The sequence below is a fragment of the Acomys russatus genome, chromosome 16 (genome assembly GCF_903995435.1).
Source record: "Acomys russatus chromosome 16, mAcoRus1.1, whole genome shotgun sequence".
Classification (NCBI taxonomy): Eukaryota; Metazoa; Chordata; class Mammalia; order Rodentia; family Muridae; genus Acomys; species Acomys russatus.
Window position 1 is genome coordinate 20477115 of NC_067152.1, and position 26973 is coordinate 20504087.

Consider the following 26973-nt stretch of genomic DNA (forward strand, 5'->3'; position numbering starts at 1 on the left):
TTTAATCTCAGCACTTGGGAGGCAGAGGCATGTGGATCTCTTTGCGTTCGAGGCCAGCCTGGTCTACAAAGTAAGTTCAGGACAGCCAAGGCTACACAGAGAAACCCTGTCTCGAAAAACCTAAAAGAAAAAGAAAAGAAAAACTATGTCAACAGGGCTGAAGCTTTCCCTTTCTGACCCATGGTCTCCTGTTCAACAGGATATTGAAAGTTAGTGTGTGTGGATGCGTGTGCACCCACATGTGTGCTTATGCATGTGCTTGTAAGAGGGAGGATATTAAATTCAGGTTGCCAGGCTTGCCCAATAAGCATATTTATTTATTTATTTAGAATAAGTTCTCTATATATAACCCTGCTGGTCTGGAAGTTGCTGTGTAGACCAGGCTGGCCTCAAACTCACAGATTCACCTATCTCTGCCTCCTGAGTACTGGGATTAAAGGCATCTGCCAAAATACTTGCCATTGTGCCCAGTGTGGCAAGCACTTTTTTTTGTTTGTTTGTTTTGGTTTGTTTGTTTGAAACAGGGTTTCTCTGTGTAATCGCTCTGGCTGTCCTGGAACTTGCATTATAGACCAGGCTGGCCTCGAACTCACAGAGATCCGCCTGCCTCTGCTTCCCTCTGCTGGGACTAAAGGCATGAGCCACCACTGCAGGACGTGGCTAGCACTTTTACCCCCTGAACCACGTGGCTTGGTCTTTGATTGGGAACTTGAAGCGGCAGAAGTGTAATGAGGCCCTGAGCTGGACATCACTAATTCAGGACACTGGTTCCAACATGACCATAAATGTTTGTGGATGGTCCCTTCATTGCAAAATGATGGGTTTGGGGCCACTCGGTGCTGACAAACAGACCTCACAAGGCTGAAATCTCTCAGCTAGCAAGAAGCAAGTGTCCTGCTGGGAGTGTCTGGCCCTCTGGGAAGACAAAAGAGCAAATGTGGAAGCCACAGACTGTCTGCTGTCCCTTGGTAAACAGACATGGATAGGTGAGTATCTGTTCCCTCTTCTGATGTGTGAGGCTCTTGGCTGGCAAATGGATACTACACTTTTCATCTGGCTCTGGTTTTCATCTGGCTCTGTTGTCCCTACTTAAAATAAGCCAGTGGTGTCAGACAAGCTGAGTCACTTTCATACATGACTATGGTGGAGGAAAAGTGACAAAGGTCACCAAGGCACAGTTGGACGGACTATTTCCCTTCTGACCAGACATCACCCCTGTTCTAGCCAGCCGCCCCCTTTTTCTGTTGTTTTTCTTTTTTATTTTTTTTCTTTCTCTTTTAGATAAGCTCTATACATTAAATGGCAAAGTTTTCAACAGCAAGGTATCGTGACTCAGTTCACTGACATATCCTGTTTCTGCTTATAGGTTAACCTTGCCTTTGATTTCATTATTATTCGTATATTTGTACTTTTTTGAGAAATAGAAGTTGACACTAACCTTTGTAACTGCACTTTACAGTTTGAGAGTGATTTCATATATAGTCACTCCTCCCACCCCCTCCCACCCCTCCCCGCCCCCCGGGCATGTGGCAACATGAGGGCAGGTTCTAGCTAGCTTACTAGTGTTCTGTTGTTTTGGTTTTTTTTTTTCTCCCCTCCCCTAAGCAGGATCTTACTCTGCGTCTCTGAGCCCTTGCTAGTCTGGAACTCCCTGCATAGCCTAGGCTGGCCTCTTATGTTAATTTTTGATCTGCGCCTCTGCAGTGCTAGGCTTACAGGTGAGAGCAACTGTGTCTGGCAAGAGCTAAGTTCTTAACAAGAATGGGTCTGTAAGGCCATCCTATGAAATCTGCTTAAAGGCTGTTTGGGGACACAGGTGCACTTCAGTGACAGCACTTACGTACAAGGCTCTGGGCTGGAGTTATAGCACTGCCAACAACAGCAACAACCAAACTTTCCGAAGGCAAAGCCATGGAGCACTCTGAAAAACACTGGCGTCTTCACGAGCCCAACCTCCCATCACCAAACTGCCTCTCCAGACATGTTGCAGTTGGTACAGACGGATGAGTCACTTGGCTTTGCACACAGCCATGCTGGCAGACCTGAGCCCTAGGAGCTCGATTTCTCTTTCTGCGACTTTCTCTCTCTCCCTAGGTGGGAAAGCAAGTGTGTGAAGCAAAGAAAAAAAAAATATAGATATATAGAGAGAGCCAGATAGAAATAACCCTAGCAGTTCCATAAGGCTGGCTACACAACTGGCCTGGTAATTCCAGCCTTGCCCTGATTATAAGTCTTGGGGTTAGGAAGCAACTCCTCCCTTCCTTCCTTCCTTCATCAGCTCCCCGCCCCTAACTACTTGCCTTACTGTCTCCACTAGTTTTGTAAGGAATCTCTTGGAATGGAATTTCCTTCCCTTTAGGAATCAAGAGTAAACACTCCAAAGTCGACACTGTGACCTGTTTTTCCCTGATAATTCTTGGTCTTCATGATAAGCTCAGCCCTTAGGCCTTAGATGTGAGTTCTGGGAATAAGGGGCCTACTATTGCCTGCATAATTAGGAGCTGGCTATCAGGCTCCTGTTACTATTACTAACAGTAGAGTCAGGACTTTAGTTATTATTAATCTGTGTGTGTGTGTGTGTGTGTGTGTGTGTGTGTGTGTGTGTGTGTGTGTGTTTGTATATAATGTACAGTGAATATGTGTGAGCACCAGCTTGTGTGTGCTCTTGTACATATCTAGAGGTCAGAGGTTGACTTTCTTTTTTTCTTTTCTTTTCTTTTTTTTTTTTTTCTGAGACAGGGTTTCTCTGTGTAGCCTTGGCTGTCCTAGACTCGCTTTGTAGACTAGGCTGGCCTCAAACTCACAGCAATCCTCCTGCCTCTGCTTCGTGAATGCTGGGATTAAAGGTGTGTGCCTGCTCCAGAGGTTGACTTTCTGAAGTCAACCATCCACTATGTGCTGAGCCATATTAACAGGCTATTTTATTTTTATTTTGAAATTTTTGTTTGTTTTGAGACACGGTCTCATTATGTAGTTCTGGCAGGCCAGGTACTCAATAAATAGTCTGTTAGGTCTCAAAAAAAACAAAAAACAAAAAACAAAAAAAACCAACAACAATCCTCAGCACCTGTTGCTCTTCCTAGCACTTCTCAACCCCTCCCTCTCTAATAAAGTCTACAACCCAAGGGCTGAGCTTCAGTTCCCTTCCCCGCCAGCTTCTGTGAGTTCCATGTTGATTTTGTACTCTTTTAGTTCTGGCTTGCTCTTGGCCTCTTAGTCTACAGCTCTTCTCTTGGTCATCACTTGGTTGGCCTGCCCCCGGCCCATCCTCACCCCTGTTCCTTTCTCATGCTCTCCTGTTCCCTGTCCCCCTCCTTTTATGGCCCGGCTCACTCTGGACTTTTCTAGGTGCCTCTGGCTATTTTCTCGCTCACATCCACAGTATCTCCATCATACCTAGGACCAATCATGTCCTCATTTTTCCTCCATAGTCCAGTCTGGCCTTGAACTGACAGAGATCCTCCTGGCTCTGCCTCATGAGCACTGACACAGGTGTCACTAGAACTGGCTATTTATCTTACTTATCTATAGAGGAAATGAAAGGGTGAAGTTTATATATGCAGGTATTAAGTGGGCATAGAAAAGGGCAAACTACTTGTTGTAATCCAGCAGCTCCACCCAGTTGGCGATGATGGGTTCATCCACCCTGCCCATGAACGTCACATCTGGCAGGTATTGACAAATGGTGATGGGGACCTTTCAGGTCTGCGGTTCTATCATGGCAATGAAGAAAGGGTCTGTCTCCTTGTCCAGCTCCACCCTCACAAGGACACAAGTTACAATCTGGGTGTTTGGATGCCCAGCACATGAGCTCGCTCATATTTGGTCATGTATGCAGTGGAGGGGGCGTGTCATGATGTTCTCCTGATTCTCTTCCTCAGAATTTTTCAAGTCATCTAGCCTCCTCTACATAGTCAAAGTCACATCATCAAAACTTGTCCTTCTTTGACACGAACACAGACCAATGAAACCATTCATTCACTCACTCACTCACACACACATTCATTCATTTTTGGTATAGTTTCGTGTAGTCCAAGCTGGCCCAGAACTCACTATGTACCTGAGGCTAGCCTTGAACTTTTGACCCTTCTGGCTCAAATTCCCAAGGGCTGGGAATACACTCCTGTACTGGCCAGCACTATGATTCTTTTCATTTCTCAAGATAGGGTTTCTCAGCCAGGTGTGGTGGCACACACCTTTAATCCCAGCACTTGGGAGGCAGAGGCAGGTGTATCAATGTGAGTTCGGGGCCAGCCTGGTCTACAAAATAAGTCTAGGTCAACCACAGAGAAATCCTGTCTTGAAAACCAAACCAAACTAACCAAACAAACAAACAAAAAGATAAGGTTTCTCTGTGTTAAAAGCCCTGGCTGTCCTGGAACTGACAGAGATCCACCTGCATCTGCCTCCTGAGTGCTGGGATTAAAGTCCTGCACCACCACGCTTGGCTTTATAATTTTAAAATTACGTTTGTTGTGTGTGTATATACCTGAGTGGGAAAGTGCCACAGTGTGTGTATCAGAAGTCAGAAGACAACTTATGGGAGCAGCCTTACTTCTTCCATGTGTGTGCTGGGAACTGAATGAGCGACATCAAGCTTTGCAGCAAAGTCTTTACTCACAGAGCCATCTTGCTGGCCGCCAGCATCAGAATCCTCGAATGGAAGGAAAACTCCAGTCTTTTACAAATCCCAAAATTCTATAAAAAATTTAAGGCTCACTAGTCTTTACTGTGGTAACTTGTACCCAGTAGGTGCTTAGTAAATATTAGTTGGTTCCCACCCCCACCGCAGCTGATCATAATGATAGTCCATATGAGACTACAAGGTTCTCAACTTCAAAACCATTTTCTTTCAACTCTCTTATACCAGGTTATGTGGTACCACTGGATCTACTTGTGCCTAAATTCATAGTATTATTTCATTTATTTCTTGAAATGCTGGCAATTGCACCTATGGCCTGGTATATGCTAAGTAAGCTATCATGTGAGACCCAGGATTGAACTCAGGTTGGCGGACTTGGTGGCAGACGCCCCTACCTGTTGAGCCATTTCACTGACTTTTCTCCTAAATTTTATGTTTTGAAGCAAAGTTTTGCTCTGTGGTCCAGGTTGGCCTGGAGCTTGATTTTCCTGTCTTAGACTCGTTGAATGCTTGGGATTTACACAGTGGAAGGAAAGAACTGACTCTGACCTCTATTTGTGTGTCCATGGCGTACACGCACGCGCGCGCGCGCGCACACACACACACACACCTAAAAAAGTAAGTGGCACATGCCTTTATTCTCAAGCACTGGGGAGGCAGATAGATCTCTGTGAGTTTGAGTCCAGGACAGCCAAGGCTACCCAGAGAAATCCTGCTTTGAAAAACCAAACAAAACAAAACAAAACAACCCCCCCCCCCCGAAAAGAAGAAGAAGAAGAAGAAGAAGAAGAAGAAGAAGAAGAAGAAGAAGAAGAAAGAAGAAGAAAGAAGAAGAAGAAGAAGAAGAAGATTTTAAAATAAAAAACCAAAACCATCCAAAAAAAACTCAGAGCATTTTCCTCTAAACTTTTTGTTTCGTTTTGTTTTTCGAGACAGGGTTTCTCTTGTAGTCCTGGCTACTCTGGACTCGCTTTGTAGATCAGGCTGGCCTCGAACTCACAGAGATCTGCCTGCCTCAGCCTCCCAAGTGCTGGTATTAAAGGCGTGTGCCACCACTGCCCAGCTCTGATGACAGTTTTCATCTGTGTCCTTTCGCGTTTATAAATTGGCACTGGATCAACTTTCATAGTGCTTTTCTTGGCTTCCAGAGAGAAGAAAAAAGTAGGAGACTTTGAGGACGATCTGGAACTTCTAAGCACCAAACAGGTTATTTAGGACCCTAGGAGGTGGCCGATTTTCTCACTAATAAAATGTCTATTTTAAAACCAGTCCTCTTATTTTTAGATGAGTCGGAGTCGGTGTACTCGTGAGTCACCCATGGCAAAGCGAAGGGGCTTTTGGGAGTGTCTTCCGCCAAACTTGAAGATGGGAGGTGAGAAATTCAGGGAAATGATCTTTGACTCAGCCCGCCCAGAGCTTGGGTGTTGTGGCATTCCCCACAAGTGACGCACTCCCTGGCGGGGTGACCTCACGTCTCATGGGACTTATTCCCACCACAGACTCCACCCCAAATCCTCCAGTGCTTCTTAGGCTCTCATTTACCAGCCCCGCCTCCCTCTTAAGATCAGAAAGGGGAGGCGGGGCGGTGGCTACATCCTAGAAATGCTTTCCGTGGGCGGGGAGCACCCAGTATTTGGCAAAATGCCGGAAGCACTCGTTTTCACTTCTCCAGATGCTTTGCTCTTCTGGTTCGGGCTTTCCATACTCTTCCTTAACACCAAACAGTACTATGTCACTCGAGGCAACCGTATCCTTTAGACAGGCCACCGAGTCACGGTTGCTTCCCTCTTCCTCTTTTTTCCATTGAAATCTGTAGGAAATGGTTCGAGTCTCGCCTCCGTCTCTTTCCTGTTCTAGCTCCGTGACCTTGACTAAACCGACAACTTCCCTGGGCCTAGTGTTTTTTTTTTTTTAATCTGTTAAAACAGAAGCTAAACGTCTGGCGCACCACGAAGGTGCTGTGTGAGCTTGTAGGAAGGCAAGAGAACGCTCGCTATCTCATCAGGAAAAGGCTGTCAGAGTCCAGAGCCCCTCCCATTCCTCTGGGATCACGCGGCAAACCCAAGCCTCGGGCTGTCACTTCCTCCACCTCTCGCCTCTCAGCCCGCGCGGCGCTGAGTGTTGACGTCACAGCCGGCGCACACAGCCGCAAGGCTCCGCCCCCGGCCGCGCCTGGCCTCCCGCGGGGACCCCGCCCACCGGGGGCGACGCGGCGCCGGCCCCGCCCCACGGGTGACGCGTAGCGCGCGCGGCCCGGCCGCCCCGGCAGTTGGTGCAGCAGCGGTTGGGGCGAGTGCGCTCACCCCCACCCCTCCCCTCCTCGGCCCGGGCCCCGGACCCCCAACCCCGCGGGGCCCAGCCCCAGTCCCAGCCTCTCCCGGGCACGTCCCGTGCGGGCCCGTGCCGCCCCTCAGCCAGAGACACCCGGGGCCGCCCGCTCGCCCGCCCGCCACCATGGAGCTGGAGGACGGTGTGGTGTACCAGGAGGAACCCGGAGGCTCCGGGGCCGTGATGTCAGAGCGGGTGTCCGGCCTGGCCGGCTCCATCTACCGCGAGTTCGAGCGGCTCATCGGGCGCTACGACGAGGAGGTGGTCAAGGAGCTGATGCCACTGGTGGTGGCCGTGCTGGAGAACCTGGACTCGGTGTTCGCGCAGGACCAGGAGCACCAGGTGGAGCTGGAGCTCTTGCGGGACGACAACGAGCAGCTCATCACCCAGTACGAGCGGGAGAAGGCGCTGCGCAAGCACGCCGAGGAGGTGAGGACCGGCGGGGCGGGAGGGGGGGCGGGGGTCGCGGCCGGGCTGGGGACGCTGGGCGCGCCGAGGTGGCCTCCTGAAGGGCAGGCCTGAGGCCAGGGCTCCGAGCGGTGCTCGACATCCTCTCCGGACCCCGGGACCGTGGCAGGCTCTGGAAGCCTAGGCCGGCCCAGCGAGTGTCCAGGAGAGGGGTGAAGTGGGAGGGAAGGCCCCGGGAGGAAGCGACACCCTTGGCATGAGGGCACCTGGGGCTGCCCGAGGGCGGAGACTTGAGGGTGTCTGGTTGCTTCTTGTTTAGGGAAGTTTCCGACCACCGTAGGATAGTCGGGTGCGGGTTCAAACTTTTAGCATCCAGGAGTGGGGGGGGGGGGGGAGGCAGGACTGTCTTGCCCATAAGAGTTCTGCTGGCGTAGGTACCTTCCCAGGGGGCTGCTGCTGCTTTGGCAAGTTAGAAATCTCCCTCTTTCGGTCAGTTTCTTCCTGACATTTACGTCCTTTTGAGAAGGAAGTCTTCTGCCCCATATACCTTGCTTTAACACGTTGTCAACCACTTACATGTCGAATATCAGTGCCCAGTAAGTACATAAAGTACACTCGTTTATTAATGTTCCTCGCCGAGGCATTCCTTCGTATCAGGTGATAACCTTGGACAGTTCCCTTACAGCCTCCTCTATTTATAAAGACGACTGGGGGGGGGGGCGGGGTTGAGTAGGTGTGGGTGAGTGTTGCAACACTTTTCCTGTCTGCGTTTGCTTTGCATACTGCAGTTTGATAGTGCACTTGGCTGGCTCTTAGCTTGAACACCTGAGCAGTGACCTTTGCACTATCACCTGAGTGTGTGAGCCTTTTGGAACACTGGGCTGTAAATGATCCTCTGGCTTTTTGAGCGAGTTAAGGATTTTAGCTTTCAGGCTGAGTGCCTTGGCATTATTTCTGAAGAACTTCTTTGGCAGTCAAAATGCCCTCCTTGTTTTTGCTTCCCAGACATCTAGAACACCTAGCTAAATACTTGATGATTAAGGGAGACTAATTATCGAAAGAACCACGTGTTGTTTTTCAGAAGTACACAACACAGTTGAAGAATGTGAGATTTGTTTGGCAGCTCATGTCCTAGCACTAAATAGGCAGCACCGTATCTTGTTATGTGTGCATCTGCATTCAAGTAAATGATTCTTTTTTTTTTTTTCTTAAAAATCCTGATTATAGTGGTGCTTTCCGCTCAAGATTTTTGCAGTCCACCTGTCTCAAAGGAATGGTATTGAATTTGCCAAACAAAACTGACTTTATCTCAAGAGTATGTGTTTAAATATGCATGGAGAGAAAGGTTTGAAAAAAAAAAAAAAAGACGAGAAGAACAATTTGTTAGTTTCTTGGTGCTGTTTATAAAACATCAAGTCCTTTGAGACTGCTTGCCACTTGTTTCTGCTGATACAGGCCACTGCCATGATGTGGATGCAGTTGGAAGAGAGCGGGCCATATATACACAGAGGTTAGGAGCAGGCCCAGTGTGGCCTGTCACCTCTGTTAAAGAGACAGGCTCCCTCAAGCCTTAAACTTCAGGGTCACACATTCCAAGGAAACCATCTGTCACAGTTTGTAGAATCAGAAAATAAAACTGCTAGGCTCTGTTTCATATTTGTTTCTTTTCTTCTTCTTCTTCTTCTTCTTCTTCTTCTTCTTCTTCTTCTTCTTCTTCTTCTTCTTCTTCTTCTTCTTCTTCTTCTTGAGACAGGGTTTCTCTGTGTAGCCTTGGCTGTGTCCTGGACACAATTTGTAGACCAGACTGACCTCAGACTCACAGTGATCTGCCTGCCTCAGTCTCCCTGAGTGCTGGGATTAAAGGCGTGCACCACCATGCTTGGCTCTAAGTAAATGACTTTAAAAATAACTATTCACTGAGTTTCTTAAAAGTTTAAACATTCTTAGTTACATCTGTCAAATCTCCATAATGAAACATTTGGGTAGACTCCTGACCTGAGACTTGAGAATGTTGATGAAATACTAGGTGATCCACTTCCCAAACCACTAACAAGACTCCTACAGCATCTGCACTCAAGTAAGACGACAAGCTGGAAGTTTAGTCTTCCAGGCCAGTGTGCAGAGTGGATTCTGTTTAATTGTCTCTCTCTGAATGCTCAGTGCCTTTAACCCAGAGAGTAAGAGCATACTCTTAGAGCGGAAGTGCTCCAGGGGAGGCATTTACAGCCAGGGTAATTTGAAAGCATGATAATTGTTCATCTCTAGAGCTTAAAGTAAGTTCTGGGTACCTTTGTGGAAATTTAGGGTGGTATGGGAGTGATGAGGATGTTAAAGAGCCTGTGAGGCGCTGTAATCTTCTGCTTGCACAAATTACCAGGGAGGAGGCAGAAGGGTAATCTGTACTATAATGGTTGTACTTACTTCGAATGTACTATACTTTTCTTGCTTTTATTTGAAGTGTGTGTGTGTGTGTGTGTGTGTGTGTGTGTGTGTGTACGTGCGCGTGGGGGAGCCCCTGTCTGTGTCTGTCTCTGTGTGTCTCTGTCTCTCACCCTCTCTGTGTGGTTTGTTGTTTTAGTGACTCCTTTTAGCACTGTCTTAGGAACTGGAATATAGCTCAGTAGTAGAGTGCCTGCCTAGCATTCGACCTGGGTTCAACCCCAGCCGTGCAAAAAGTTACCACCAGCAGCAAACAACAGTAAAGAAAATATATAAAGAAAGGCAGAGTTTTAGATTTGGGCTAGTTTCAAATGCTAATAAATCCTTTCCCCTGCCACTCTTCCCTTTGGGTTCCCTGCTGCACATCTTTCCTTCTTTAAGCCAGGCCTGGCAGATGCCTTTTCTCATGTTGCTTGCTCCCTTGCCATCCAATGTTCCCCTCAGAGCTTAACCTGGCTAGCTCCTCTCCTTTTCTTGTCTCCCTCCCTTTTCTTTTGTTTTTTTCTTTCCTCCTTCCCTCCCCTCTTCCTTTGTCCTTTTGTCTTGCCCTGTGCTTTCTTTCTACATAAACTTTCCCTGTACCCACATTAGCCTTGAGCTTGAATTCTCTTGCCTCAGCCTTCCAAGTGTTGAGGTTTCAGGCTTGCGCTACCAGTCCTCCTAGCTAGTTCCTGTCAACTTTATGCTCAGTTTACATTTTACTTTTTCACGAGACTTTCTTGTCTGTTATTTACTGAAGTATTGTATGATTCTCTCTGAGACTGATTTATTCTCTTTCCAAGGCTGGTCTAGAAGTTACTGGCCTCAGAGTCCTGGCCACAATTGTTTCTCAGCTTTCTGGGTGCTGGTGTTGTACTTGTGTGCTACCATACCTGGCTCATTCCCTAACCCCCCCCCCCCCCCCCCCCGTGTGTGTGTGTGTGTGTGTGTGTGTGTGTGTGTGTGAGTGTGAGTGTGAGAGAGAGAGAGCGCGCGCGCGCAGAGAGGTCAGTTCCTTCATTCTACCAAGTTGGTTTTGGGGTTTAAACTCGGGTTATCAGGGCCTGAAGAGATGGTTCAGCAACAGTTAAGGGTAGTGTATACCTGTAATCCCAGCACTCTGGAGGACATCCAGATCTACAGAGTAAGTCCTTGTTTCAAAAACAAAACTTAAAAAAAGTTTTTAACTTGTAAAAATGTTGTATGTGTGTGGTTTTCATGTTCATTAGTGAGTGTGCTCGTGTGTGTGCATGCAGAGAGGCCAGAGGTTGACGCCAGATGTCGTTTGCAATTGCTCTCACCTTACTTATTTGTTTAGAGATAGAGTTTCAATGAACATGAATGTTTCTTGTTTCTATGATTAAATACTCTGACAAAAACAACCTAGGGAACTGGAAAGATAGCTTAGCACTTAAGAGCAATTGTTTCTCTTACATGGGACTCCAGTTTGATTCCCATCATCACGTGGTGGGGTTACAGCAGTCTGTAACTACACTTCCAAGTAATCTGATGCCCTTTTTCACCTCCATGGGCACCAGGTGCCCACAGTACACATACATACATACATACATACATACATACAAAACATTCATACACACAAAATAAATCTTTAAAAGAAAAAGCAACCTAAAGGAGAAAGGGCTTATTTTAGTTCACAGTTCAAAGTCAGTCTGTCAGTGGCAAGGAAGTCAAGGCAGTAGGAGCGTAAAGCAGGCTGGTCACATTGCACGCACAGCTAGAGACAGGCTGAACACATGCTTGTAAGTTTCAGCCTCTCTAGGAACCTTGTCTAGGGGATGTTCTTGTCGCCAGTAAAATGGGTCTTCCCACATCAATTATCAATGTAGTCTAAATAAGCCCCATACATAGGTATGCCCAGAGGCCCATCTCAGGTGATTTTAAGTTCTGTCAATTTGATAGATTCCTGGCATCCACAAGGCAGCTTACAACAGCCTATAACAGCCTGTATGACAACCTCTTCTGATGTCCTCAGGCTCATACATGCATGTGGTGTGCATACATATACTTAGACACACATACAATTAAAAATAAAATACATAAATTAAATATATAAAATTCTGTATCTGGGTGAATCTTTCTTGAGGAGCCTGTATACACAGTTGGGTATGTATTACTTGCTGTGACTGTGACTGTGTGCTCTTGGGTGTGTCTTACTTTCTCGGATATTTCTTTTTCTCTTAAACCTGAGTTCTGCTTCATATAATAAAATGTTTTTTGTTTTTTGTTTTTTGTTTTTAAGATTTATTTATTTATTTTCACATTATAGATGGCTGTGAGCCGCCATGTGGTTGCTGGGAATTGAACTCGGGACTTCTGGAAGAGCAGGCAGTGTTCTTAACCTCTGAGCCATCTCTCCAGCCCAATAAAATGTTTTATATCTTCAGTGTAACAAAGGGTTCTCTCTTTTCCAAGAACCAACTTTGGTGCTGACTTCTTTATTTATTCTGTTAGAAAAAAGGTCAGTGTCATTTTGGAATGCTTCCCTTCACTTCTGAAAACAGCTTTGTGTAGTCCAGGCTAGCCTAGGAACTCATGTAGTTAGGAATAATCTTGAATTACTGGTCTTCCTATCCCTTCCTCCCAAGTTCTAGGATTATAGACATGTGCTACCATTTTTGAGACAGGGTTTCTCTGTGTTATCTTGGCAGTTCTAGTCTTTCTTTGTAGACCAGGCTGGCCTCAAACTCACAGCGATCCATCTGGCTATGCCTCCTAAGTGCTGGGATCAAAGGTGTGTGCCAGGGACTGATATGTTTATTTGTGTGTCAGTGTGTGTGAGTGCATGCACCTGTGTGTACATGGGGATGCTATAGAAGAAGGTAGTGGGTGTCCTCTATCTTTTTTTTTTTTTTTTTTAATTTTTGAGACAGGGTTTTTCTCTGTAGCCCTGGCCATGGTGGATCTTGCTCTGTAGACCAGGCTGTCCTTGAGTTCACAGGGATCCACTGCCTCTGCCTCCTTTGTGCATAACCACCACCCTCCGCTAGAATGAGTACTTTTATTGTTATTTGTTTTTGTTTTTGCTTTTTGAGACAGGGTGTCTCTGTGTAGCCTTGGCTGTCTTGGACTCACTTTGTAGACCAGGCTGGCCTCGAACTCACAGTGATCTGCCTGCCTCTGTCTCCTGAGTGCTGGGGTTAAAGGCATGCACCACTCACTACCTGGCTAAATGAGGTTTTTTGTTTGTTTGTTTTAATTTAGGTTTTTCGAAATAGAGTTTCTCTGTGTAGCCTTGGCTGTCCTAGACTTGCTTTGTAGACCAGGCTGGCCTTGAACTCACAGCGATCTGCCTGTCTGCCTCCCTGAGTGCTGGGGTTAAAGGGGAGCGCCACCAACGCCTGGCTGAATTAGTATTTTTGAAAGCCAATGTTGGTAATTTCTTTTTCCCTCAAAAAGACCTTCTTTGAAAGGTCTTTGTTGTCTGCATGTAGTATTTGTACCTCTTAGATCTTGATGCCTAAAGGTGGCAGAAGAGAGCGTGGGATCCCCTTGGTGCTGGAGTTGTGGGTAGTAGGTTCTGGGACAAAACGTGGATTTTCTGCAAGAGCAGCAAGTACTCTTAACTCATTGAACCATCTCTCTAGCCTATACTTTTTATTTTTTTTAAGATTTAATTTTTAACTATGTATGTGGGAATGTGCATGAGAGTGCAGGTGCCTTGGAGCCCAGAAGAAGGTATTGAACCCCTGGAGCTGGAGCGAACAAGTGAGTTATTGTGAGCTGCCTGACATGGCTGTTGGGAATAGAAGTTGGAAGAGCAAGAGCTGCAGTACATGTTCTTTAACTGCTGAGCCATCTCTCCAGCCCCATTTCACTAAACTGTTATGGGCAACTATCCCATTTGTTTATTATTAGGAAAAAGTTCACACACACACACACACACACACACACACACACACACACACACTAATTCCCGAGTGTTGGGATTATAGGCATGTGCCACCACACTCGGCTGAAGATTCAGCACTTTTATTCGTCTGTTTATGTGGCTGTCAGGGTGTTGTTGTATATATGCAATTTGCTATATCTTATTAGTATGTGTTTGTGTGTATGTTAAAGGACAGCTTGGTGGAGTTGGTCCCCCCCCCCCTTTTTTTTGTTTTTGGTTTTTTCAAGATAGGGTTTCTCTGTGTAGTCTCAGTTGTCCTGGACTTGCTTAGTAGACCAGGCTGGCCTCGAACTCACAGAGATCCACCAGCCTCTGCCTCCCGAGCCCCTGGGATTACAGGTGTGCACCACCCACTGCACCAGGCTACTTGGCTAATTTTTACTTCCGCTCTTCCTCACTTCTATTATTATTATTATTATTATTATTATTATTATTATTATTTAGTATATTTTTACTATTATTATTACTTTTTATTTTTTTTTATTTTTGGATTTTTGAGACAGGGTTTCTCTGTGCCACTCTGGATGTCTTGGACTCACTTTCTAGACCAGGATGGCCTCAAAAAGCTCACAGCAATCCGTCTGCCAAGAGCTGGGATTAAAGGCCCGCGCCACCACATCTGGCTTATTATTCTTTTTTTCAGACAAGGTCTACGTGTAGTGCCAGACCTGGAACTCTGCCTTCACTTTCCATGCATTTCTACTTTCTTTCCCTGTTCTTTTTTTCTGATTTTTGGGGGGAGTGGGAGGGGTGGCATATTGCCTAAGCTCTTAAATTCTTTTATCTCATTTACATATTTTAATCTTTCAAATTGCCGAGACTACAAGCTTGTACAGTGCTTGCCTTTCCTTTGTCATTGTGTTTTGAGTCCCTTTCCAAGTCCGTTTCCACCATTATGGGACAGGCTATCAATCTCTCTCACTCTGCATGTTACCTCCTTGGAACAGAAACTTTGTGTTATCCACCACTGAGCATTTCTGAATGAAGGACTGATTTTTGTTTCCAGTATGGGCAACCTATAGAGTTTCCATTTCTCTAAAACGGAAGTCTGGAACTGGTGTGTAGCTCCAAGGTAGAGCACTTACCTGTCATGTGCCATACCCTGGGTTCGTTTGCAGTACTGAAAGAAGAAAGCCAAGGAAATCTGAACAGATAATCTCCACACTTAAAACCTCTCAGTGTTTCTAGCGAAGTTTCTTGAAATGACTCAAGTTCCTAAATAGAAGGCTTTGAATGTAGATGTCCCTGCCTTGTGAGTGTCATCTATTTAGAGCCACACTAAACATTTCTAATTCCCTCTTGGCCTTCATAAAAGCTGTCTTCTCCCCTAGCACTCCTTTTTTTTTTTTTTTTTTTGGTTTTTTGAGACAGGGTTTCTCTGTATAGCCTTGGCCATCCTGGACTCACTTTGTAGACCAGGCTGGCCTCGAACTCACAGCGATCCGCCTGCCTCTGCCTCCCAAGTGCTGGGATTAAAGGCGTGCGCCACCACACCCGGCCTAGCACTCCTTTTTAAACTTAAAAAAAAAAAAAAAGATTTATTATTTATGTATACAGTGCTCTGCCTGCATATACACTTGCAGGCCAGAAGAAGGCACCAGATCACATTATAGATGGTTGTGAGCCACCATATGGTTGTTGGGAATTGAACTTAGGACCTCTGGAAGAACAGTCAGTGCTCTTAACCTCAGAGCCATCTCTCCAGCCCTCTTTTAAAACTTTTTAAAAATTATATTTGTTTATTGTTGAGAGGTGGCATGCACATGCTACCAGTGTGCGTGTGGCAATCAGAACACCTGTTGGGAATCTGCTCTCTCCTTCCACCCCATGGATTTCTGGGCTGGAACTCAAGTCATCAAGCTTAGCAGCAGTTACCTTGTCAATCCAAGTTTACCTCTCAACTGGCTGAGTGTATTTGTTGTTCAGGATGCAATTCTGGGCTGCCTTTTATGACTACCCAAGTATGGGTCATGGTGGTTTCATATCTTTCCACAGCCAAGTGTTCTTCCCTTCTCTTAACACCTCACCTATTAATACCAGATAACCTATTGCTTTTATTCTTCCACCAGATGAGGATTCAGTGGGCACTTAGTAAGTAAGTGGTTGTTAGGGTAAATATCTAAAGCTCAAATTGCTAAGCATAAGTATTTAATGTTCTCTTTGTGTATTCAAATTTTTTGTCCCTTACTATTGGTGCCAAGTTATGCTAAAACTTCCAAAAAGTTCTTCCTAAGTCTTTGACTATCTCTCCTTGTAACTTGAATTCTAAGGGTTTCTGAGACCCTTCTGGCACCAGACATGGTGCAAAAACACACATATATGCAAAACACTGACACACATAAAATAAAATACAGATTTGAAAAAGAAGTTAATTACATTTCTTATTTCCCGCCATCTTTGCCAACATTTGGCACCATCAGACTTTTGATTTCTGTTGCTATCTGATGTATGCAAGCTACCTCTTGCATTGATTTGCTTTTTCTGAATCCCTAAGTTTAGTTGAATATGCTTTCTCACATTTATTGATCAGTTCTATTTTTCTGTGAATTTCTTATTCAGTTTTTTAAAATATTTATTTATTTATTATGTATATAGTGCTCTGCCTGCTTGTACACCACCTGCACAAAAGAGAGTAACAGATCTCATTACAAATGGTTGTGAGCCACCATGTGGTTGCTGGGAATTGAACTCAGGACCTTTGGAAGAGCAGTCAGTGCTCTTAACCTCTGAGCCATCTCTCCAGCCCTCTTATTCAGTTTTATATGCTTATTTGGTAGCAACCAATACCTGAAAGTACATGGCTAGGTTTGAAATACAGAGATTGTTTTTGGTAAGGGGCTGTTGAGACAGTCTATGTAGCCTAGGCTTGCTTGGAGTTAGTGATGTAAACCAGGATCATCTTGAACTCACAGAGATCCACCTGCCTCTGAGTGCTGGGACTAAAGGTGCATGCTGAAATTCCTGACTTTTTTTTTTGTTTGTTTTTGTTTTTTTGAGACAGGGTTTCTCTATGTAGCCTTGGCTGTCCTGGAACTCACTCTGTAGACCTCGTTGGCCTCAAACTCACAGTGATGTGCCTGCCTCTGCCTCCTGAGTGCTGGGATTAAAGGCAAGTGCCACCATGCTCAGCCCTGACTTGTTTTTTAAGTGAGCAAATAATCAAGGATTATTTCATTTATATATTTTTACATTCTTTTATGTTTTTCTTCTCTCTCTGTGTGCATAGTGTCAGAGAGTGTCTTTGTGAACATCATTTGATGAACAGATTTGATGGCCTTTATAGTAGTCCATTACGATCATCATTCAGGTGAAAGGGATTGGAAAGTCTGGTTTAAAAGACTGACTATAAGAGTTTTCATAGAGCCGGGCGTGGTGGTGCACGCCTTTAATCCCAGCACTCGGGAGGCAGAGGCAGCCGGATCGCTGTGAGTTCAAGGACAGCCTGGTCTACAAAGTGAGTCCAGGATGGCCAAGGCTACACAGAGAAACCCTGTCTCGAAAAACCAAAAAAAAAAAAAGAATTTTCATGAGATAGCCATCAAAATCTGAATAGTAACCAAATACTTCTATTAGTTTATTGAGAATTGGGAAAGTCTAGATTTTTGTTTTGTTTTGTTTTTTGTTTTTTAACTTTAAAAAAATTTTTAAGGTTTATTTATTTATTTTGTATACAGTGCTCTGCCTGCATATACACCTGCAGGACAGAAGAGGTCATCAGCTTACATTATAGATGGTTGTGAGCCACCATGTGGTTGCTGGGAATTGAACTCAGGACCTCTGAAAGAGCAGCCAGTGCTCTTAATCTCTGAGCCATCTCTCCAACCCTTGTTTTTTGTTTTTTCAAGACAGAGTCTGTCTGTGTAGCCTTGGCTGTCCTGGATCACTTTGTAGATGAGTATGGCCTCGAACTCACAGAGATCTGCCTGCCTCTGCCTCCTGAGTGCTGGGATTAAAGGTGTGCACCACCATGCCTGGCTGAGAGTATAGTTTTTAAAGAAAGAAAAGGTGTTTATTCTTCTTCATAGCTTAGAGTTGTTTGTTTTTCGAGATGGGGTTTCCCTGTGTAGCCCTGACTGTCCTGGACTTGCTTTGTAGACCAGGCTGGCCTCGAACCACCTGCCTACCGAGTGTTGGGCTAAAGGTGTGCACCCCCACTACCCAGCAAAGAGATTCTCTTTTTTTTGTTTTTTGTTTTTTGTTTTTGTTTTTGTTTTTTTTCTAGACAAGGTTTCTCTGTCTGATAGCCCTAGCTGTCCTGGAACTCTTTTTGTAGACCAGGCTGGTCTCGAACCCACAGAGATGCACCTGCCTCTGCCACTACCTTCCAAGTGCTGGCATTAAAGGCTGTTCTTATTTTTGTTTTCTCCTCCCCTCCTTCTTTTTAAAATAGCCTACTGTTCTGGCTGTATGGGAGCAGTGACTTTTCTCTGTCTGACTATATTAATTATAGTTTTCATTTATTCCTGCTTTGTCTTTTCCTCAGGATCCCTTCACCCCTTTGTAATGGTTCTGATCTCCTTGTTTCAGATTATAGTTTCAAGTGTCTGACAACCATTAATTATGTCTCTGTTTTTGTTTGTTTGTTTTCTTTTTAAAAAATTTAAATATTTAATTTAATTTTAATTTATGTGCATTGGCATGAGGGTGTCAGATATTGGCATTACAGGCGGTTGTGAGCTGCCATGTGGGTGCTAGGGAATTGAACCCTGGTCCTTTGGAAGAGAAGGCAGTGCTCTTAACCATCTCTCCAGCCCCTTGTTTGTTTTCTTTAGACAGGCCTCACTGTATAGTCTCAGCTGTCCTAGATCTCACTGTGTAGACCAGGCTGTCCTTGAACTCAGAGATCTACTTCTCTTTGCCTCCAGAGTACTGGGATTAAAGGCATGTGCACCGTGCCTGGCTAATTTCACCAGATTTTTTTGTTTTCTTTTAGTTTTGGCTTTTCAAGACAGCGTTTCTCTGTGTAGCCCTGGTAGTCCTGGAACTTCCTCTGTAGACCAGGCTGGCCTAGAACTCAGAAATCTACCTGTCTCTGCCTCTTGAGTTCTGGGATTAAAAATGCCACCACCACCTGCTTTAAAAAAAATTGCTATTGCATTTATTATTTCATGTGTGGTTGTACATAGGCCAAGTGTGAATGTGAAGGTCAGAGGACAACAATCCTGGCCTGGTAATTACTTCCTATCTCTGCCTCCTAAATCCTGGGATTACAAGTGTACAGCACCATACCCATTTCAACAGTGTGTGTGTGTGTGTGTGTGTGTGTGTGTGTGTGTGTGTGTGTGTGTTATGTGTATGGGATAGGATGGCTTGGCTTAGAAATTACTTTGTAGCTGAGAATGACTAATCTAATCTGTTAGAATTATAGACATGAAGCCAGCTGTGGCAGCTCACACCTTTAGTCCCAGCACTTCTGAGGCAGAGGCAGAGGCAGGTGGATCACTGTGTGTTTAAGGCCAGCCTGGTCTACAGAATGAGTTCAGGACAGCCAAGGCTACACAGAGAAACTCTTGTCTAGCAAAAACAAAATAACAAAACAACAACAACAAAAAGAATTATAGACACAAACCACCATGCCTGCTTTATAGACCTGATTTTTTTTGGGGGGGGGGCAGGTTTTCTCTGTATAGAGTTGGCTGTCTTAGACTCGCTTTGTAGACCAGGCTGGTCTTGAACTCACAGAGATCCGCCTGCCTCTGTCTCCCAAGTGCTGGGATTAAAGGTGTGCACCACCACACCTGGCTTTAGGCCTGATTTTTTGAGATTATTTGAAGGAAGGGCAGGGGAGAGGAGTTAGGGCCTGAATGAGCTGTGAGGGTGAGGCACAGTGAGGGGGGGCGGAGAAGAGAGAAAAAAGGGTACCTTTGAGAAAGTGCAACAGTGAAGTGTCAGAGTCATAGACCTCATTTTTAAAAAAAGATTTATTTATTTACTTATTTATTATGTATACAGTGTTTTGCCTGCACGTACACCTGCAGACCAGAAGAGAGTATCTGGTCACATTGCAGATGGCTGTGAGCCACCATGTGTTTGCTGGGAATTGAACTCAGGACCTCTAGAAGAGCAGTCAATGCTCTTAACTGCTGAGCCATTTCTCCAGCCTGACCTCATTTTTTTTACATTAATTTTTGAGAAAAATAAGTTGTGTTAAATTTTTGTTGTTTGTTTTGCTTTGTTTTTTGGAGACAGGATTTCTTTGTAGCCCTGGCTGTCCTGTATTCACTCTGTAGACTACGCTGGCCTTAAACTCACAGCCATCCACCTGCCTTTGCCTCTCCATTGCTGGGATTAAAGGCATGTGTCACCACGCTTGGCTGTGTTAAAATGTTTTTGCGTTTAGATTTGAGAGTGTCTTTCTTATGTTAATTAATAGGGCTTTGAGTCCTCTTATTTATTTATTTATTTTTTTTGTTTTGGCTTTTTGAGACAGGGTTTCTCTGTGTCCTCTCTTATTTCATAAAACAAATTGCATTAAAAAAATAAGCACATTTAACTAAAAAGAAATAATGATTATATGATGGAAATAATTTCTTCTCCCTACTCTACGGAATAAGTAGGGGTGTTTATCTTGCAGGATGTCTGGCAGCAAGCGAGCCTGTTATTTGGTGCTGCTAGTTTTTAGACAATTGCTATACTCAGGGTACTATTTAAAGGGCACTCCAATCTTTGTTGTCTTCCTGCGTCTTACTTCAGAGAGGATTTTTCTTTTTAAACGTCGGGAGCTTGCCTTTTCAAAGAACTCATTTGTTTTTATCTAGAACAGTAGGGCAAAACAGTCCCTATAAGCCATCTGGATGGACTTAGAGGCATTTTGCTTCATCACAAAGCTGATTCTTATTTAGACCCTGACATAAGTTGGTATTGTCCACTACTTTTTTTTTTTTTTTTTTTTAAAGCAGTATCTAGCTGCTCCCAGGAGACTTCTGTCTGAAGTATCAATATCTTGTTGGCCTGGTAGTTGTTAAAATAGAGAAGAGTAGTTGGGTGTGGCAGCACACACCTTTAATCCCAGCACTCAGGGAGGGAGAGAGAGGCAGGAAGATCTCTGTGAGTTCGAGGACAGCCTAGTCTACAAAGACTCCAGGACAGCCAAGGCCACACAGAGAAACCCTGCCTTGAAAAACAAAAACAAAAAACAAAAAAAAACATTGCAACTTGAATTTGATCTCTGTAATCTAAGAAAAGGTAGAAGGAAAGAATTGATTCCACAAAGTTCTCTGGCCTCTGCATTCTGTGACACATGTGAGCTTCCTCTCCTACACATCATACATACTTGCATGCACATACACATATGCATGTATGCGCACACACACATACACACAGGTATGCTCCAATAATAAAAATAATAACAACAACAACAATCAAACAAAGCAGGTTCATCAGGAGGCAGAGGCAGGTGGATCACTGTGAGTTCGAGGCCAGCCTGGTCTACAAAGTGAGTCTAGGACAGCCAAGGATACACAGAGAAACTCTGTCTCGAAAAACAAACCAAAACAAACAAACAAAGTCCTGGGACGTGCAAGGCTGAGGCCAGCGGGGACTATACAGTAGTTCTGTGTCATCAAGAGCTACATAATAAGATCTTGTCTCAAACAAACAAAATAGAAAAGAAGAAAAGAAAAAGTTTAAGGATTAATAAAGTCAGTAAAGGATTAAAAAATTATACTTTAACCTGGAGAGATGGCTCAGACATTAAGAGCACTGGCTGTTCTTCCAGAGGTCCTGAGTTCAGTTCATAGCAACCACATGGGGAGTCACAGCCAGTTCTAATGAAATCTGATTTTCTTTTCCGTGTGCATGAACTATGCATAAAACAACCTTTAAAAAAGTACACTTTTTGTTTTGTTATGTTTTTTTCAAGACAGGGTTTCTCTGTTTTAGTCCTGTGGGTCCCGGAACTCACTCTGTAGATCAGGCTGATTTCAAACTCACTCTGCTTCCTGAGTGTTGGGATTAAAGATGAGTGCCACCATGTCTGGCAAAATTACACTTTAAAACTAATGAATGTATATTGTTGTGCTAGTTACAATAACCAAGTATGGAACCAGCCAGGATGCCTTTTCAGCAGTTGAAAAGATAAAGAAAATTTTGTGTGTGTGTGTGTGTGTGTGTGTGTGTGTGTGTGTACATGCGTGTATGCGTATTGTATAGTCTTATTCAGCTACAAAGAAGAATGGAGTTGCTGGGCATGGTGGGGCGTGCCTTTAATCCCATACTCAGGGAGGTAGGGGCAGGTGGATCACTGTGAGTTCAAGGCCAGCCTGGTCTACAAAGTCAGTTCAGGACAGCCATTGTCTTTTTTGTTTGTTTGTTTTTTGAGACAGGGTTTCTCTGTAGCCTTGGCCATCCTGGACTCACTTTGTAGACCAGGCTGGCCTCGAACTCACAGTGATCCGCTTGCCTCTGCCTCCCGAGTGCTGGTATTAAAGGCGTGTGCCACCACGCCCGGCGAGAAACCTTGTCTTGAAAAACAAAAAGAAAAGAAGAATGAATTATGTCATTTGCAGGAAATTGTATGGAACTGAAGATAATGTTAGGTCACAGAGACAAATATCTCATGTTTTCTCTCCCTTGTAAAGTGTAGATTTAAGTACACACATGTCTATATGTACATATTTATGATGTGAATATATAAGGGGGACTATGAGATGAGGAAGAGATTCAGAGGGAAAGGAGACGGGGAAACAAGAGTCAGTAGTGGGAAGAAGAAACTTAGAACACCAGGTTTTCTCTCCCGCAGAATTTGGACTTAACATCATAGATACTCATGCGCATGAAAGCAGAAGGGAAGTAAGAACTTGAAGGTGCAGGAGTGGGACGAGGCGAGAGGTGGAGGAAGGTGTAGTTAGTGAAACTTCATTTTTTTTTTCCTCCCGAGTTTTGTGGTTGTTTTTTTTTTGTTTTCGTCAGTTCTGTGGAAAGTGCTCTACCATTGAACTATACTCTTCAGCTGGTAAATCATAAGATTTCTCTTTGTTATTTATAGTTGTTTATGTAAATTGAACTTTTATTCTGAGACTTTTGTTATTGATTTACTCATTTTACAAACATTTTAGAACCTGGTATATGCTGTCATCCCTTTTCTTACTAGGGTTACATAAAACAATGCCTTTATAAAGCCTGCATTGCGGCAAGGACAGGCATATAGTAAATAGGGTAAATTACTGAAATATTCAGTATGGAGTATGGGAAAAATTGCTTTGAAAAAGAGTCAGGTCTCACTAGGAAGGTGATGCGTGAATAAAGGCATGACGGCAAGCCAGTAGGGAGCAAGTCATTGGTTATCTGGAGAAGAGAATTCCAAATAGCAGGAATCAAGTGCAAAGGCTTATTCCTTAAGCCTCGGAGCACTAGGGACACTCACAAGGAGCTTGATACCATGTAGGAGGGCGGGGAAGGATTGCCTGGGTTCCGAGAGGCCCATTGTAAGGGCTGTGACAAATAATCAAACTATCAGCATTGTAGAGGATCAGGGTGAAAGTGGGTACTATAGCAGTAATTCATAGAGGTGATAATGGTGACCAGATCAGGGTGGTGACAGAGATAATTAAAAGTGATCAGATAGGAGATAGGTTTGCCGACAGATCTGATAAGAGCTATTAGAGAAAGGGAAGAGTCAAAGCTGACTTCTGAGTTTTAGGCATGAGTACAGTCACTTAATGAACCAGAGACTGAGAGAAGCTAAGTTTAAGGTGTTTACCAGAATGCAAATTATATTGCCCAGTAAGTAGGCTGTGGACACACAAATTTGAAGTTCAGGTTTGGGCAAGAGATAGGAATTTGGAAGCGGTCAGCGTACAGTTACTGAGACACTCCCACCAAAGAGAAGAGTAAAGCAGGAGGGCCGGGAGATGGCCGGCTGGTAAAGAACTTGCTATACAAGTGTAAGGACCTGAGTTTGAATCCCGACAACCCACATAAAATCCTGGCAAGATAGTGCAGGTTAGTAATCCCAGTTCTCCCATGTTGGGATGGGTTCCCACAAAGGAGAATTCCTGGAGGCTTGTGGGCCAGCTAGCCCGTCACAAACAGTAGTGGACAGTATCTTAAACCAGTACCAGAAGTTGTCCTTTGACTTCACAGATGCACCTGCCCTCACATAAGAACACACACGCTACCCGCACACGCACGCACGCACGCACGCACATGCACGCACGCACGCACCCACGCACCCCTACCTACAGAATGAACAAGGAGGAAGCCAGTCACTGTGGCACTGTAATCCCACCTGCTTGGGAGGGAGGCTGAAGCAAAGGGATTGTGAGCTTTAGACCACTTTGGCAACATAGTAAGGACTCACTTCAAAAACAAAACAAAACAAAACAAAAAACCAATGTACATAGGTGGGCATGGTGGTATGCACCTGTAATCCCAGCACTCAGAGAGGCAGAGGCAGGAGGGTCTATGTGAGTTCGAGACCAGCCTGGTCTACAGAGTGAGTCTAGGACAGCCAAGGCTACACAGAGAAACCTTGTCTTGAAAAACAACAACAACAAAACCACAATGTATAGTGCTACTAAGATAGCTAAGTGGGGTGCTGGAGAGATGACTCAGTGGTTAAGAGCACCAGCTGCTCCTCAAAAGGACACAGGTTCAATTCCCAGTACCTACATGGCAGTTCGCAACTGTCTGTGACTCCAGATTCAGGGGAATCTGACATCCTCCCCCCCCTCCCCCACATACAAGCAGGCAGAGCACCAACGTGCATGAAATAAAAGTAAATCATTAGGGGAAACGAAGCCAGGTGTGGTGGAGCACGCCTTTAATCCCAGCACTCAGGAGGCAGAGGCAGGCGGATTGCTTTGAGTTGGAGGCTAGCCTGGTCTACAAAGCAAGTCCAGGACAGCCAAGGCTACCCAGAGAAACCCTGTCTCAGAGAGAGAGAGGGAGGGAGGGAGGGAGGGAGGGGTGGATGATATGAAGTGGCTAAAGGCGAGCTGGAGATCTGAGTTCCGTCTCTAAAACCCATCTAAAGGAGGAAGGAGAGAACTGACTCCTCAAGCCTGTCTTCCAACATGCATGCAGTGACATGCACGTGTGCACATACATGAAAAAGTTTGAAAAAAAATTTTTTTTGTTTTTGTTTTTCAAGACAGGGTTTCTCTGTGTAGCCTTGGCTGTCCTGGACTCACTTTGTAGACCAGGCTGGCCTTGAACTCACAGCGATCCGCCTGCCTCTGCCTCCCGAGTGCTGGGATTAAAGGCGTGCGCCACCACGCCCGGCTAAGTTTTAAAATTGTTAACAAAGAAACAAAAAAGAGGAACCAAAAATGTGTTCAAGGATGGAGCGTCACATGTCATTGTGAAGAAACTGAGGAGTAACTAGGAAAGAGCGTCAAGAAAGAGCAACCAGAGAATAGATGGAGGCAGGAAAGCCACGCAGAGAAGAGAGCAGGCATCAGATGTGCTGCTGCTGTGACAGTGAGGGTGGAGACTGAGATTTAGTGACTCCATTTAACCAGTCTTTTCTTAAATTATATTTGGTTGGCAGTGATATTCCTTGCCCAGGTTATTATTATTATTTTTTTATTTAAACCTACATCATCATTAGGTAAATTCACAAAATTACTTACTGCTGATCTTATTTGTTTGTTTTGCAGTGTTGGAAATACAACACCTGCCTCCTACATGCTAGCTAAGCACAATACCATTGAACGACACCAAACCCCAGTATCTCTTGTTAAATAGCCAGTTAACAAATACTTCTTTTTTTGTCAGGTGTGGGGCGCACGCCTTTAATCCCAGCACTCGGGAGAACATCTGTCACGGGAAAAAAAATGCCTGTATACTAAAAGACTTATTTGTGGTTATCCCTTTAGGGAATGTGAAATAACACCATACTAAACAAATGGTATTTTTTTCACTTCTACTTTTGTATTTGGAGGTTTTTGGAATAATATTAGAAAAGCATAAAATCAACTCAATTTGAGATTTCTTTTTTGTTTGTGTGTTGTTGTTGTTTGTTTTTTTAAGACAGGGTTTCTCTGTGTAGCCTTGGCTGTCCTGGACTTGCTTTGTAGACCAGGCTGGCCTCGAACTCACAGAGATCCACCTGCCTCTGCCTCCTGAGTGCTGGAATTAAAGGTATGCACCACCGTGCCCTGCAGATTTTGAGATTTCTTAGATACTACTTTCTATATGCATTGGTTTTTTAAAAATTTGTTTTGTGTGTGATGGCATGCATGCACAGTTCAGAAGGCAAATTTTGGGAGTTAGTTTTCTCTTCTTACTTTGTGAGTCCAGGTAATCAAATTCAGGTCATCAGGCGTGATGGCAGACGCCTTTATTAAGCCATACGGCCAAATCGTGTTTGTTGTTGTTATTTTTGTGTTGGGACTTTACATGCATGTATGTCTGTGTACCACATTGCACCTGGTACCTTTGGAGGCCAGAGGAGGGTGTCAGATCCCTTGGGATTGAAGTTACAGAAGGCTGTGAGCTGCCATGTTGGTACTAGAAGTAGAACTGTGGTCCTGTGGAAGAACAGCTAGTGCTCTTAACCTTAAGCCATCTCTCCTGCCTCTAGTTATTTATTACCTTTGAAATATAGGTGTTTCTCTCCTGCCTCAGGTTATTACCTTTGAAATACAGGTGTTGAAAAATATAAAATAGTTTTCATTTCAGTAGTGAAAATGTATATTTTTCTTCTTCATTAGAAATTCATTGAATTTGAAGACTCTCAAGAACAGGAAAAAAAAGATTTACAGACAAGAGTGGAGTCTCTAGAATCTCAAACAAGGCAACTTGAACTCAAAGCAAAAAACTATGCTGACCAGAGTAAGTAAAATGCTTTTCTCTCATTAAAGAGTGAACTCCTATGGGGAGTAATTGGCCCTGACATTTGATAAGGGCTCCGATTTTGTGCTTGGAATTGTTATCACAGAATCAAGTGTGAGATGTGGGTGCTCGGTTAATATTAATTCCTTTTTGCTGGGCATGGTGGCGCACGCCTTTACTCCCAACACTTGGGAGGCAGAGGCAGGCAGATCACTGTGAGTTCGAGCCCAGCCTCGTCTACAGAGTGAGTCCAGGACAGCCAAGGCTACACAGAGAAACCCTGTCTCAAAAAACAAAACAAAACAAAAATTCCCTTTTGTCTCACTTCACATGACACCCATATATGCAGAAATGGCTGACTTAAGAGATAACTTCTAGAATGACTGGTTCATTTGTTTGCCTGTTTGTAGTTATGCTGTCTTTGTTTGCAGATACACATATGTGATACGGTTCTGATGTTGATAAGGGCACACAGTTCCGTTGTTTCCAT

At 44.5% G+C, this 26973-nt stretch overlaps 1 protein-coding gene across 2 annotated transcripts in view; it reads left to right on the plus strand.

Moving 5' to 3' along the window:
• Positions 1–7083: 7083 nt before the first annotated feature.
• The window catches only part of Spag9 (sperm associated antigen 9), a 129744-nt gene continuing 109854 nt past the window's right edge, over positions 7084–26973 (plus strand). For both annotated transcript variants that reach the window (XM_051158329.1, XM_051158328.1), the window contains exons 1-2: positions 7084–7399; positions 26363–26483. In XM_051158329.1, the coding sequence (XP_051014286.1) occupies positions 7097–7399; positions 26363–26483 (424 nt within the window). In that variant the 5' untranslated portion in view covers positions 7084–7096. The remainder of the gene's footprint in view (positions 7400–26362; positions 26484–26973) is intronic.